This window comes from Sorex fumeus, unplaced genomic scaffold (assembly GCF_029834395.1).
Source record: "Sorex fumeus unplaced genomic scaffold, SorFum_2.1 ptg000037l, whole genome shotgun sequence".
NCBI lineage: Eukaryota > Metazoa > Chordata > Mammalia > Eulipotyphla > Soricidae > Sorex > Sorex fumeus.
Window position 1 is genome coordinate 23,734,194 of NW_026606094.1, and position 16,456 is coordinate 23,750,649.

At 38.2% G+C, this 16,456-nt stretch overlaps 1 protein-coding gene across 32 annotated transcripts in view; it reads left to right on the forward strand.

Moving 5' to 3' along the window:
* NRCAM (neuronal cell adhesion molecule) overlaps positions 1–12,275 on the forward strand; it is a 317,718-nt gene extending 305,443 nt beyond the window's left edge. For 31 of the 32 annotated variants that reach the window (XM_056118664.1, XM_056118672.1, XM_056118674.1 and 28 more), the window contains one exon: positions 11,405–12,275. In XM_056118664.1, the coding sequence (XP_055974639.1) occupies positions 11,405–11,642 (238 nt within the window). In that variant the 3' untranslated portion in view covers positions 11,643–12,275. Of the gene's footprint in view, positions 1–700; positions 763–11,404 lie in introns of all 32 variants that reach the window. The other variant, XR_008793047.1, reaches the window with a different exon arrangement.
* The last annotated feature ends 4,181 nt before the right edge of the window (positions 12,276–16,456 follow it).

Consider the following 16,456-nt stretch of genomic DNA (forward strand, 5'->3'; position numbering starts at 1 on the left):
AGATGCCAAGGGAAACAAGCTTCTGATGGGTGTCTAAACTTGAAACACAGCCCAGTGATTTCTTTAAAAAATTGAAGTCGAACATTCATAAGGACAGTTCCACACGTGAGCTCTCATCCTCAAATACCCCACCTTCCTTTGCTGTACATCTGACTTTATCCTGTGATTTCCTGACACTACCTCAGAATTTTTTCCCTTTGGTTTCTTTTCTATTTAAAAGAAAAAAGCTTTAGTTTTCTTGATGTCAACATTAAGAAAAATGGTTCCAACTGTTTATTACAAAATCGTTAAAAAAATAGATAAATAACAGTACATTTAAGTGTCATTCTCTCTAAATCACGAGGGTTATTCTCTCTAAATCCCGAGGGTTCCTTTCTCTGCTTTGCACTTTCTGGAAATTTTGAGCTCTGCCTTGCCTTATTATTCTAATTCTTTTTTATCCTGAATATAAGTTAATGTGTGAATCCTAAATTTTGGCTAGTGTCTAAATGTAAATTGTTTATGATTTACTCATTCTCATGCTCTGAAAGAGAGAATGTTTCCTAGTGCAAAGAGAGATAGAACCACAATGACCAAATTTGACAGGTTTTTTTTTTTGCATTCTGTAACCCTTTGCCCTCACTCCAACATCCCCTCCCCCAAGCAGTTACCCTGTGGTGGAAGCCTGCAGCTTTCTTTGTTTGTTTCTTTAATTATACAGACAGTAGGATCTGCATCCTTACTAGCATATAGAAAAATCAGAGAAACAATGCAACCAACTGTGTAAGTATTTTTTATTTATTCTTTAGATCCATATTTCTAAAAGAATTCTAGGGAAAAATATGACCAAAGTACTTGAACTCATCGCAGAAACAGACGTTCTTAGCACAGGAATTATATAATTCGAGTGAATCTGCTCCTGTTGCAAGCGTGTTAGCCCAGGCCCCTCAGGCTGTTGCTTGAGCAGAATAATGATGATCTTTACGGAAAGGTGTTTGGAAAGTGAGTCATGAATGTCAGTGACTACAGCAGGGTTTAGCCATATAAAAATGGTGACCACAGGAAGTGGTGACCCTAGAAAAATTAGTTGATCAAATATTTATCTATTGTTGCTGAGTTGTACTCAATAGGCATTTAATAGTAACGTGTTGTGTGTATAACCCTGAATGAAGCTGAAAAAATTGAACTCCATAAGATTCGTTCTTAAGTACAAGAAAGAGTATGTTCCAATGACTTGTCTGTCTGACATAATAAAATTAAGACAGGATGAAAATGTTTTAATGTTAGAAATCCCAAAGGATTTCTGTAATGCCCACTGTTTGTTATAATGACCATTGTTATTTTATGATGTTATTTTAAATTCACCCAGCATTTACTGAGTGCTTACTGTTTGCCAGGCTGTGAGGCTATGAATACCATTACAGGGGCCAGTGAGAAAGAGTACAGGCTTGAGAGTGCTTGCCTTGCAAGTGGCCAAACCCAGTTTGATCTCTGGCACCACATGTGGTTCCCCAAACACCTCCAGAAGTGATCCTTGAGTTTAGAAGCAGGAATGAGCTCTGAGCATTGCCAGGTGCGGCCAAAAAATAAATAAATCAGACCCCTTCATCCCACAGAATACAGTATTATCCCATTAAGTTTGGAAATAGCGGGTGGTGTAGGGACATAAAAGAACTGTTTGAGCAAAGTGTAAAACAGGCTATAATTTGGTGCTACAAAAGGGCTGTACTTTGGTGCTAAGGAAAAGCCACTGAGAAGTAAATGTATATCCCAGAGGAAGAAATTTATGATAATCCCAGAGGTGTTTTGATATTGTAAACATGTCTTTTCAATTGCACAAGAATCTTAATGTAAGTGAATCTTTATTCAATTGCACAAGAATCTTTATGCACAAGAATCACAGATGTAAGTTTTAAAAGTACATTTTGTAGTACGTAGGGGTACAGGTGGATGACTCAACAGCTAAACCAGCCTTGCAAGCCTAAGGTCATGAATTTGATCCCCAGTGCTGCCCCGTGCACTAAGGACAGTCTGTCCCTGGCACTGCAGCAGAAGTGTCTGCTCTGACCCTCAGCCAGGTGTGTGTGCAAGCACTGAGGACAGGAGTGCACCCTTCAACCAGCATGTGTGTGAGCACCTCAGAAGTCCCTGTGCTGGCTGCAACCAGAAAGTGTGCAAGCATCCCAGCTCACATGAATGTGGGCACCCCCGCCCCCTGGTGGACAAACACAACAACTACGCAAAAATAAAAGTGTGTGCAGTCCTTCGTAAGCACCACAACTCACTGAGGACTGAACACCTGGTGCTGGTCATCGCAATGACAGCAGCAAAGGGAGTATAATAGACGTGCATATACATTTTGTAGACATATATGTAAATACCATGCATACTGCTTATTTTTGATAGTTTTAATCTTTGACATTTATAGGCTAACGATGAATATCCAACACTTTTAAACATGGGGATTTTTAAAAGACTTTGAATATAATCTATTGACAATTTTAAAAACATCTTTTCAAACTTTGTTTCTTCTCACCTGGGAAGCATTCCTTTAGTACTTAAACTTGATCAAGCCTTTGCTGCCTGGGAGCAATGTGGAAAGCAATTTATTTAATCTTTTTATGATAGAATTCATTTTTGAGGTTTCCAGTGTGATGCTAATCCATCTGAAAATCTTGTTGGTGCCACATCTATTCAAATTATCACCATCACCTGACCTCTTTTTACAACCCCCAGAATTCCACTGTAACCCAAATTGCAGTTTTCTTACTCCCAGATTGTTGCAATAGTGCACATGGCCTCATCATCAATTAGGAAATAGGAAATATTTTTTCTTTTATGAGCCACATAGTCTCTGCGGCAGCTCTGCACTTCTGCTGTTGTAGCCCTAAATCAGCCATAAAGAACCTGTAATAAATGGGTGTGGCCCAATTTTACTGTTGTTTACAAAGTCTTATTCCTTAGTTTAGAATATTTTCAGCACAGATGACTACAGTTCTGTTTGTTTTTGAGCCATGTTTAGATGTGCTCAGGACTTACTCCTGGCTCTGTGCTCAGGGATCTCTCCTGGTAGACCTGGAAGGACCATTTGCCATTCTGGGAGTAGAACCATATGTCATAGGGCCAGTCATATGCAAGGCAAGTAAGTATCTTAACTATCCCTGTGGCCTGACTAATTCCATAGCCAAAAAGAGTTAATACTGAAGGAACGTACAAAATTCAACAAGAAACCCACATCAAAAAATGGGGGTAGAAGAGCTAAAGAAAATTTTTCCTAAAAAAATGATGCCCAATAGACACACAGGGAAAAGGTTGTTACTTATTACTAGTGAAATGCAAAACAAAACAATAAAATATCATTTCACATTTGTGAGAATGGCCTACATAAAATAAAAACAAACAAATATTTGTGGGAGTATGGAAGAAAAGGAATACTCATTCAGCGTTGGTGAGATTGTCAGTTGGCTCAGCCTCTAAAGAAAATAGTATGATAATTTCTCGACATTAAAATTCTATTTACCATGTGATCCAGAGATTCCATTCTTACATACCCTTGCACAATGCAAAAACATTAGAAAAGACTAGCTCACCTATGTTCATTGAAGCATTATTTCCAGTGCTAATATCTGGAAATAAGCCAAGTACCCACCAACAAATAAGTGAGTAAAGATACGGAGTATATACTCAATGGAATAGTACTCAGAAAAGGAAAGGAATATGAACTTTTGCTTTTTACTACAAGGTAGATAGATGTAACTAGAGTGTACCGGGGTTCATACTAATTGGAGCAAATATGAAGAAGAAAAGTAACATATTATCTTACTCAGCTGTAGAATATAGAGAAGAAAAACAAATGAAAAGACAAAACCAAACAAAAACCTTTGGAATCAGAACACAAAATTACTAGTGAGAAGACCAAAGATTAGAGGTAGAAGTGTGGACAGTGGTGGAAGTATGTTGGAATTTTGGTGGTGAGTACAGTGTGAGAACATTTATTTTGAAGAAGGATGAAATTATACTCCTAAAACATGCACATTCATGTAAACCAATATTACTTCAGTAAGAAAGAATTTATATGAGTCACATCATGACATGGATGACACTTTGTTCACTGAAAACTCTCCAGTGGCTTTAGAGACAGTTTTTCTCCATCGAATTGGAATACTGAATCCTTATGACATTCCTATCACCACTTAATTTTCTCTCTCTCCTGCTCTCTTTCTCTGATTTAATTCCAGCCACTTAACCTCTTTCTAAAGAATGCCTGGCTTGTCCCCACCTCAGGGCACTTTTACAGTGGGTTGGTCTACAAGAATGCCTCTCCCTTCAGCTATCCCATTGACTGTCCCAACTCATTTATTTTTTTATTTTAGACACCGTGATTTACAATACTGTGGATAGAGTTTCATGACTACAACATTATAACACCCCCCCTTGTCTCTAGACATCTAGAATGACCCTCACGTCAACCCTCCCTCCCCTTGTCTTCCCTGCCTTGGAAAGCTCAGTTCTATAGACCAGTTCTCAGGTTCCATTGCCCTTGTTCACTTTTTATTCCCTTACTCTCTGTGTTTATCCTTCATAAAAGAGAGATCATTCAGTACTTATTCCTCACCTTCTAACTAATTCAGTCCATCTGACACTCTCCAAATCCATTCACTTAGCATCAAATTGCATAATTTTTTATATTTTCTTATAGCTGTGTAGTATTCCATTGTGTCTATGTACCATAGTTCCTTTATCCAGTCATTTGTTCTTAGACACTTGGATTGTTTGCAGAATTTGGCTTTTTATGAAGAGCACTACTGTGAACACAGAAGTGCAGGTGTATTTTTTGAGTAGAGTTTTGGGGGGCTCAGGTAGATTCCAAGAAATGGATTGCTGAATCATAAGAAAGCTCATTTCTTAGTTTTTTTTTTTGAGATGTTCCACATGGTTCCAAAAATGTTGAACCAATCGATATTCCCATTAGCAGTGAATAATTTTTCTCCCACATTCATGCCAACACTGGTTGTTGTCATTCTTTGTGATGTGTGCTAGTCTCTGATGGTATGAGATAGTATCAGACAGAATCTCATTGTTGTCTTACTTTACATTTCCATGATAATAAATGATGTGGGATAATTTTTCATATACCTATTTGTTATCTATGTGTCCTCTTTCAGAAATTTTATGTTAATAATCTCTTCTCCCCAATTTTTATGAGATTTATTTATTTTTTTGTTAAGTTTTAGAAAGGTTTCACATATTTTGGAATTCAACATTTGTCAAATGAATGGTGGGCAAATGCTTTTTCTCAGTGTTTGTGGTGTCTTTCTATTCTGTTCATTTGTGGTATAAAAGCTTCTTAATTTGTTGTGGTACCATTTGTTTATCTTTGCCTCCATTGCTTCGCCAATGAAATTGAATCATTAAAGAAAGTCAATCAATATAATACATTAGATCCATACAAGAAAGACTACAAAACATAATATCATATCAGTAGATACAGAGAAAGCATTTGGCAAGATCTGACACCATTTATGATTTTAAAAAGCACTCAATAAAATTATTACAAGAGGAAATTCCCTCATTATAGTAGAATTTTACCATGCCAAAATCATACTCAATGGTGACATCATGCTTATTCACACAATAAACATCATACTCAATGATACCCAGTAGTAAAAAACTAAAACACTTCTCTCTAAGATCAAGCATAAAATCACCACTATTATTCAGTATGGTATTGGAATTTCATGCCATAATAATTAGGTAAGAAAGAGATAAATAACAGCATACAGATTAGAAAAGAAGTCAAACATCATTATTTGCAGATGAAATAATTCTATACTGAGAAGAACATTAAAGATAAAGAGGAAAAAATCTCTTAGAAAGGGTAAGAATAAACTTGTAGAATCCAACTACTCATCAAAAAGATCATACACCATGACCAAGTAGGATTCATCCCAGGGATGCAAGGATGGTTTAACATTCGAAAATCAATCAATATAATCCATATCAACAAAAGAAAAGATTAAAAGCATATGATTATATCAATAGATGCAGAGAAAGCATTTGACAAGATCCAGCACCCCTTTATGATGAAAACCCTAGCCAAAATGGGTATAGAGGGGACCTTCCTCAACATAATTAAAGCCATCTACCACAAGCCTACAGCAAGCATCATCCTCAATGGGGAAAAAATGAGAGCCTTCCCTCTAAGATCAGGGATGAGACAGGGATGCCCACTCTCGCCACTGCTGTTCAATATAGTACTGGAAGTACTTGCAATAGCGATTAGGCAAGAAAAAGATATTAAGGGCATTCAGGTAGGAAAGGAAGAAATAAAGCTCTCACTATTCGCAGATGATATGATACTCTACTTAGAGAACCCAATAACCTCCACCAAAAAACTCCTAGAAACAAGACTCGTATAGTAAAGTTGCAGGTTATAAAATCAAATCAATACCCAAAAGCCCATGGCTTTCCTACACGCAAACAGTGAGAGAGAAGAAAGCAACATGAAAAAACAATCCCGTTCACAATTGTGCCCCAGAAAATCAAGTACCTAGGAATCAGCTTAACTAAGGAAGTAAAGGACCTGTACAAAGAAAACTACAAAACACTACTTCAGGAAATAAAAGAGGACATGAGGAAATGGAAAGATATCCCCTGCTCATGGGTCGGGAGACTTAACATTGTCAAAATGGCAATACTACCGAAAGCATTGTATAAATTCAATGCAATCCCTATAAGGATACCCATGACATTCTTCAAAGAAATGGAGCAAACACTCCTGAAATCTATATGGAACAATAAGCCTCCACGAATAGCTAAAGCAATTCTTGGGAAAAAGAAAATGGGAGGAATCAACCTCCCGAACTTCAAACTGTACTACAAAGCAGTAATAATTAAAACAGCATGGTACTGGAACAAAGGCAGAACTGCAGACCAATGGAACAGGGTTGAATACACTGACATCTCCCCTCAATCATATGCTCATCTAATCTTTGATAAAGGTGCAAGTAATGTGAAGTGGAGTAAGGAAAGCCTCTTTAACAAATTGTGCTGGCATCACTGGACGGCTACATGCAAAATAATAGGCTCAGAACTCTGCCTAACACCATGTACAAAAGTAAGATCAAAATGGATTAAAGACCTCAACATCAGACCAGAAACCATAAGGTACATTGAAGATAAAGTTGGCAAAACCCTCCATGACATTGAAGCTAATGGTATCTTCAAAGATGCCACGCCACTGGCCGAGCAAGTGAAAACAGAGATAGATAAATGGGACTATCTTAAACTAAGAAGCTTCTGCACCTCCAAAGAAACAGTGACCAAAATACAAAGACAGTCTACAGAATGGGAAAGGATATTCACCGAATACACATCTGACAAGGGGTTGATATCCAGGATATACAAAATACTGGTTAAACTCCACAAGAAGAAAACATCCAACCCCATCCAAAAATGGGGCAATGAAATGAACAGAAACTTTCTCAAAGAAGAAATCCGAATGGCAAAAAAAGCACATGAGAAAATGCTCTACATCATTAATCATCAGGGAGATGCAGATCAAAACCACAATGAGATACCATCTCACACCTCAGAGACTGGCCCACATTCAAAAGAACAAAAGCAACCGATGCTGGCGTGGATGTGGCGAGAAAGGGACACTCCTTCACTGTTGGTGGGAATGTCGACTGGTTCAGCCCTTCTGGAAAACAGTATGGACGATTCTCAAAAAATTAGAAATTGAGCTCCCATTTGACCCAGCAATACCACTCCTGGGAATATATCCCAGAGAGGCAGAAATGTATAGTCGAAGTGACATCTGCACTCTTTACAATAGCCAGAAACTGGAAGAAACCTGAATGCCCAAGAACAGATGACTGGTTAAAGAAACTTTGGTACATCTACACAATGGAGTACTATGTAGCTGTTAGAAAAGATGAAGTCATGAAATTTACATACAAGTGGTACAATATGGAAAGTATCATGCTAAGCGAAATGAGTCAGAAAGAGAGGGATAGACATAGAAAGATTGCATTCATCTGGGAGATATAAAGTAACAAAGTATGAGCTTAATACCCAAGAATAGCTGAGATCAGCACCAGGAGGATTACTCCATAACTTAGAGGCCAGCCGGGTATCCTAGAGGAAAGGGCAGTTCAGATAGAGAAGGGAGCACCAAATAAAGGTTGTTTGGAGGATCCTCTCAGGAGGGGAGATGCATGTCGAAAGTAGACTATGGACTGAACATGTTTGCCACTCAATGCCTCCTTTACAGACCACAACACCCAAAAGGAGAGAGAGAACACAGGGGATTGCCCTGCCACAGAGACGGGGGGGATGGGGGGATGGGGGTGGGGGGATATTATCCATGGTGGTGGAGAATGGGCACTGGTGGAGGGATGGGTATCTGATCATTGTATAATCGAAACCCAAGCACAAAAAATTGTAAATCTACAACTGTAAAAAAAAAAAAAGAAAGAAAGAAACAAAACAAAAAAAAAAGAATAAACTTGTAAGCTTGTACAATAACATGGCTGACTTCAAAATCAACATGCAGAAATCTATGGCATTTCTGTATGCAAACAATGAGATAAAAGAAAGAAAAATTCACAAACTCCTCAAAAAAGTAAAGTTCTTAGGAATCAAATTAGCAAAAGAGGTGGAAGACTTATAAATAATTACTAAAGGAAATAAGAGTAAAAATAGCAAGCAGAAATCCCCATGACAATTTTTTAAAGACATAGACCAAATTCTGATGCTATTCATATGGAGTAATTAAAAAAAACCCAAGCAATTGGGGGGAAGGGGAGATGGGCTGCTTTCTTTCCCAACTTTATACCATAACGCCATAGCATCCAAGACATTGTGGTACTGAAATAAGGACAGATGCTCAAATCAATGGAATAGAATTGAGACTCCAGAGACAAATCCTTAGGTATATGGGACTGTTAATCTTTGAAAAAGGAACAGAGTACACGGAAGCAAGGAAAGCCCCTTCAACAATTAGTGTTGAAAAACTGATCAGTCACATGTTAAAAATGAAACTCAGGCCCCTATCTCATACCAAGCACAAAAGTCAATTACAATTTGATTTTTTAGCTTTTGTTTGGGGGCCACATCTCAAAGTGAAAAGGGCTTACTCCTGGCTCTATGCTCAGGGATCACTTCTGGTGGTGCTCAGGGAACTCTATGTGGTGCTGGGGTCGAATCCAGCCCAGTAGCAGGCAAGGCCAGCACCTCATCCACTGTACTATCTCTCCAGTCCATGGTGGATTAAAGACCTCAATATCAGACCTGAATTCATAAAGTATTTTGAGGAAAGTATAAGCAGAATTCCTCGTGACATGGAACCTAGAGACGTTTTCAGTGATCTCTTTTAAATCTTTGGTCAGATATTTTAAGAAAGCCTTTATTGACCATTAAAAAGGTTGATATGTAATTATCAACCTTTCTCTTTTCCCTGACCTTACTGTCCTCTTTACTCAGGTTTAGTACAAATAATTACTCATAGTATTAATTTCTTCTGATATGCTGTGCAACTAATTATTTGAACATGTTGATTGCTTATTGTCTATATTTTCCTTACTAGATGTAAAGTTAGTGAAGTCAGAGTTTAAGTGTATTTTGTTGGCTGCTAATCCCTGATGACTCAAACTGTATCTGTCTATTGAGTTGGCACTCAATGAACATGTATTAGGTATGTGGGTAGATGAATGGATGGATCAAAGGATCAAAGAAATGCCACAGATTAGAATATATTGTATATTCTTTGGAATACTATTTCTATAATATAGGTTAAGATAAATAGTTGAAATATTGGTGACAAAATTATGCTCATTATTGAACTCTTCAGTGGAAATAAGTGTTTCAACAAGTCATGAGGTGTAAATATGGCAGGAAATATTCAAGCAAAACCTAGACTCCAATGATTTGTTTCCAAAATTTGTGCAAGCCATTCTTGTAGCAGATTTGAGACTCATACTATCTCTGCCGAGGTGCCCAAAACACAACTCATCACTATAAGGGTTTGGAATGTCTCCTCAGTTGTTTATTTGTGATGGTAGTAACATCCTTTATTCTCTTTGTAACACAAACTCATATTGTTGAAACAGGTAATTTTCCAAAGCATATGCCAAATGTCACATTAAGCTAGAATATTCCAGCCTGGAGACTTTTTTGAAGAAAAATTAAAAGGCTTAATAGAAATTTTTGACCAGACGACCAGAATATATACACATCTTTAAATATTTGTATCTCAGCTGAAGAAAAAAGTCAGATTCAGAAAAAGAAGTAATGAATTTTCACAGCACAAGTTAATGGGTGGATACCACACATAATGAAATCTTTATGTTAAACCATTTTTACTAGTATTATGTATGGTTTCTATTTTACTTTGAATTTTTTGTTTTTTGAAAGAAATGCTGCCTAAGGAATGGGTCGAATTACACAGTAAGGTGCATGACCCTATAATGGGAGGATGTTCTAAACATGATTGCTTTTTCCTTCTGGGTATTATGGTTAGGTGGGGTCAGTATAGAAATGAGGGGAAAATGAACCCAGTAATGTTTTATTAAATTATATTCCTCCGATTCCCATCAACACGGCAGGCTGTATGATCATGGCAGAAGGAAGTACTAGGGCCGGTATGAGTGCTCAAGAGGTTTGCTTCTACCATTTTTGGAATCCCTTTAATTTGACATGCTATTAATAATAACAAATGTAATGATTTTAACTTAAATTGTGTCTCATCCCAAATTAATAAATCTTTGTCCAGTAACTAAACTTCTTACCAAAAATACAGTGTATTCTCAGCATAAGGATTTTGCTTTTCTTCTTAGGCTATTTTCATTTGTTTCTTCTGCATCCTTTTAATGGGAATTATAGGTCTCTTGAAAGGTAAGGTTGAAGTTTACAAGTCTGGCCTGCACACAATAACAAAATTATCTAAAGTTCAGGATGTTGCTTCTCCTTGATTAGGAAAAAAAATCCATATTTCACATTTAACCCAAATCATTTGCCATTCATATCCAAGAAATCAAAGATATAGTGCAGTTTAACATACTAACTTCTCTACTTGCCATAAAATTTACCCCCACTTGATTCAAAGTAGTGTTGATGTTTCAAATTTTCTCAGTTCTCCTTTTTAATGCTTGTGATTCTTTTTCTGAATTGCTTCCAAATCGGGGTCAGAACCTGTCATTGATATTGATATGCACAGTAAGAAGCTATGCACCTACTGAAGAGTTCATGATTAAACCATTTATGCACCTGATTTTCATTCCCATATCCCAGACCCAATGATTAGCTTTGGCTAGAGAAGCTCAGCACTCCATAAGCTTTATCATAATTTGCATGCAAGATCTTCCTAAATAAAATATTTCACCTAAATGCTAGTCTAGATGAAAGCATTTTCTCTCTCTTCCAGTGATGCAGAAGACCACAAGCCTTTGAAAAAGGGTAGTCGAACACCTTCAGACAGAACTGTGAAAAAAGAAGACAGCGATGATAGCCTGGTTGACTATGGAGAAGGGGTGAATGGCCAGTTCAATGAGGATGGTTCCTTTATTGGACAATACAGTGGTAAAAAGGAGAAAGAACCAGCCGAAGGAAACGAAAGCTCAGAAGCACCTTCTCCTGTCAACGCCATGAATTCCTTTGTTTAATTTGTAAGCTCTTTGCCAATATCCCGTTTCTCTGAAATGTTTATCTGAAGCACTTGTTTGTCATCCTTCTCATACTATGAACATAGATGCAGAAAGGCTCTTTTCTGCTCTATGTTAATATTGTGAGAACAATCAGAGCAAGAATATAGTTCAGTTAAATGATACATTGATGTGAACTGCCGTGCAAAGTGGGTACTTTTTCATTTAAAATAGGTATTCTTGATTTCCTCAGAACTGATAGAAATGATGCAACATCAGCAGATCATGGTATTTCCTCTTAAGGATACAGTCCAATATGATGCATGAAAATGCTATACAGTTAAAGGACATACCAGTGTATGTTATTCAAATATGGTTTGTACTCTGTTTATACTATCCTCAGCTGAACCCCTAAATATGAATTCCGTTTTCATTGTCAAGAGTGTCACTGTAGTGTTCTCTAGAACTTCAATGTCTTTGTGGACATTGTTGTGAATTGGTGACTCTATGTCTAGCTGTCGTTAGTCTTTTTTGGGAGACTGTTAGGAACGTATGTACATTATATACTTGCTAAAAGATAATTATGACAGTTCCATTTCCTGATGCTTACTGAGACTCTGTTACCTGCTCCTTGCTCCTGTTACTCTGTAGACATCTTAATCTCCCAGGTATTACAAAATCACAGTGTTCTTTTACATCATTTCTCTGTTCGGTTGTTTTTAGGCATAAACAATATGTGTTACAGTGCATTTGGCATTTATACCATACTGAAAGAATTGAAAAGAAATCATACAAATTAAAAATTTTTTTCCAGAAAGCACAGGGCAAGACAAAAGCAGTGCCTTCAGACAATAAGCGTTCTAAAATATAATGCCGTCTGTATCATTCAGTACAGCTGACTGGGAGCCCTAGATTACTGTTGTTGTTTAAAAGTAACTTTTGAAAAAAAAGGAAAGATTATGAAAATTGCAATGCTGGAAAAAAATAAGGAAATGTGAAAATTAAATGACTAAGACAGCTTTTAAGGAGCAATTTCCCCACTGTATATAAAGAAAAGCTTTATCACCAACTGGAGTACATGATGATTTTGTGGTCTCTTATGGTTTCTACTAAAAATAAGAAAGATATCAATGTAATAGAAAATTTTACAACGTACGAATTGTTCTAAAACTGAAAATATACAAAAGCATGCCAGCATAAATATGTTATCCTCTAAGTCTTTCATTATGTGGCAGCTTCTAAAACTCTGTACAGCATTAGAGTGCGTACAGATGCATTTCAGTACTTAAAAAATTTGACAAGTGCTAACAAGGCCAGTAGTCAAAGGGATTGCATCTACAGTTTCAAAAATAAGCATATATATCCTATCATATCCATCAATAATAGCAAATGGTTTACCTCCAAATACAAAATTATATGACAACCTATGGTTGAAGGAATGTTCAGTTTCATTTGCCAATAAATTGGTTTTTCATAACTTGCATCAAGTTTAATTTTAAGTAAATCCTTTTATATGTAGATATTTTGTTGAATTTGTAAATACACTTAAAGTGTAGATGCTATATGCTTTTAGGTGTTATATACAAATATACATGCAAACAATATTATGTTGTGCCGTATAAGAAGTAAACTAATCAATGCGGTGCATGGAATTAGAAAAACATCTGCTTAAATACCTTTTGGGTGACTTCCCCTTTTGTCATGAAACTGAAATAATGAGCTGTTCTCCATATTGACAGCAGTTTTCTAGGTGACATTTTCAGAGCTTTGCCTATGTGGCTCCCTCAGCCTTGTCAACTGGCATTTTTAATAATGTAGGTAAAGCACAGTTTAAGGAAATTCTCGGTAACAGTGACCCAGAATACTTTCATGTATCCATATTTGCTTTTCACAGATCATTCTTTCTATGGAATTTTACGAAATAGGCTTGCTTTGGTATCAGAGAGCACAAGGATAAGAGTGACTTTAAATTTGCCAGTGTTTTGGGGGAACAATAAAAGTACAGTTTTACTCTTCCATAACAGTAGATGTTAAGTTTATCTGTGCATGAAGGGGTCACTTCTGTCATAGTGCAAATGATTTTTGTATTAAGAATTGAATGTGGTTTTAAAAGTCCCTCTTTTGTAATTGATCATGTTCCTAGTGGAGTGTGATTGTCCAAGTAATGGATATGTAACCGTACAGGCAGATGTGACTGGACTTCCATCAAAAAGTAACTATTAAACACTTTTGACCTCTTTGTGATTTTTAACTTTTTCAAACATGTATTTCATAACATTTTAAAATAGCACCGACATTGCTGTTTTACTTTTAAGATCCAAGAAAATCAGACAAATCTCAAGTCCGTATAAAACAAGGGCTAATGGAAGCTGGGGAGATGGTACAACAGGTAGCGTGCTCGCCTTACAGCAATTCACCCAAGTTTAATGCCTGACATGGCATATAATCCCCCAAACCCTGCTAGGAGTGATTCCTGAGCACAAAGCCAGGATTAAGTCCTGAGCATAGCTGAGTGTAGCCCCAAAACAAGTAAAACAAGGGGGAAAAATAGAAACATCAAAAAGTTTTCATGAAAAGTAGTAGTAGATGTAGCAGCCTGTTGAGAAATGGCCCAAGACTCAACAGGACCAGAAGCAGAGATCCTCTGCCCATTTCCCCCATCTCCAGTAACCCAGGGATCATGCCCATAAGCCACCTTCTGCCTGTTCCAGACAATCTCCTCATCGGCCACCATCCATATCACATGACTTTTTCTCCTGGAAGGAAGCAACATGACGCCCGCCATAGCCAGGCCACCAGACTCTGCACCAGGCTGTTTCACCCGGGGCATCCCAGAGGGTGAGAGCCCTCCATGCCCCAAGGGACCCAGCCCTGGCAGCCCAAAACCTCTAGAACCCAACCACTGCCACACTCAAAGCCGTTCTACACACGTTCAGGCTGAGCCTTACGTACAAGTGAATGTATTCCTGGATCGCACAGCTTTGAATGCAACACATCCTAAGACACTCCCTACCCATTCTCCATATGTACTACACCACACCTGATGTGGTTCAAATAGTAGGCAACCAATCATAGAGGGAAATATATGTATATGCATATATAAATAGTTTCAGATATATATCTGAAACTGTCACTGCTCTCCGGTTGTTCATCAATTTGCTCAAGTGAGCCCAGCAACATCTCCATTTTTGAGACTTGTCGTTACTGTGTTTGGAATATTGAATACATCACGGGTAGCTTGCCAGTCTTTGCTGTGCGGCGAGATTCTCTCGGTAGCTTGCTGGGCTCTCCGAGAGGGGCGGAAGAATCGAACCTGGCTCAGTCGGGCTGGCTGCACGCAGAGCAAATGCCCTACCTCTGTGCTATCGCTCCAGCCCATCTGAAAATAAATATATACATATGTATATATTCGAAAGTTCACATCACTCAACCTTTAACAACATGTTAGTGATATTCTAAAGAACGTCTTAATGGCCCCTGCCAAAATAGAACAATTGTCACACTGTCTCCTCTATGGATACTTTTTTGTAGCATTTTCAGCAGTTTTCCATAACAAACAATACAAAATATCGATTGTCCTTTGGGAAAGGGAATGGGACTTGGAATGCAAACATCAAAAATTTGGTGGTGGGAAGGTGTAATGGTGGTGGGATTGGTGTTTGAATATTTGCTGTAATCAAATATTGTGAACCACCTTATAAACTAAAATATTTTTTAAAAGAAAAAAAAGAAAGAAATGGCCCAAGAAATCAGGTGCCATTTTCTTTCCCCACTGTCCACGGGCCTGGCTCCCCCCTGCTAGCCTATACCTCTACCCACCTCCCCAGCACAGGCAACTTGAGTTTCCTTCTTAACCTCTACCACTGGATTTACATGTTAATTTATGAGTGTGCCCTGTATGTGTCCTCTGGTCCCTTCTCTCCAACCCTGTCCACATCTCAAACCTGTCCTGTCTGTAAACAGCCACAGCCCAGCTGGTCCCTGACTTCCATCACTGGCCCTTCCTCTCCAGCACGCATGTGGATATTTGGATGACGGCATGTGAAAGAAGAGCAGCAGTAAAATGCAACGTCCATGCTATTCTGACCAAACACACCTTACATTTCTGAAGAGAAATTCAGTCCCTAGCCCACATGAAACAAGGGACCTCAGCCTGCAGCCTCTGCAGACTCTGCTTAGTCGCAGGGTCCAGGGGATGGTGACACGGACCGCAGGGAGCACTGGTGCATCCATGCTTCTCGTCCCAACCATCTACGATGCTCTGGTTTACTTTTAATTTTGTTAAATAGCCATGATTTACAAAGTAATTGATAGTTGAGTTTTAGCCATATTGTTATCTAGCACCAATCCCATCCCGTGTCAATGTCCCTCCACCAAGGTCCCAAGTTCCCTCCTGCTCCACCCCAAACATGAAACCTTAACAGGCACATTTTAAAGTTTGGTTGTTGTAGTTGGGGTCTCAAGCATGCAGTGACTCTGGTTTATTTTTAGCAACTGGTTCTGGAAAGAAATGAGAACTGATAGTGTCCGTCCCTAAACCAAGCAAAATCTCTCTCCTTTTTTCCCTACAAATTACCACCAGAGGGCTCCCATGTTTTACTCAGTATAAAGCAAACCTCAGGAGATTTAAATCTGGAGAAATTGTAAAACTTCTGTGGCGAATCAGATGGACAGTGCAGAAAATGACTGCCTGCTGCACTAGCAAGCAGGGCGGTGGCAAGAATGCGGTTGGCCACACTTTTGTTGTTCACAGCTTCTGAGGAGTGTCATCTGTGTTCAGAGAACCTTCTCTTGGCTTTCCCACCAACATATGAAGAAACTCACTGTTTCTCCCT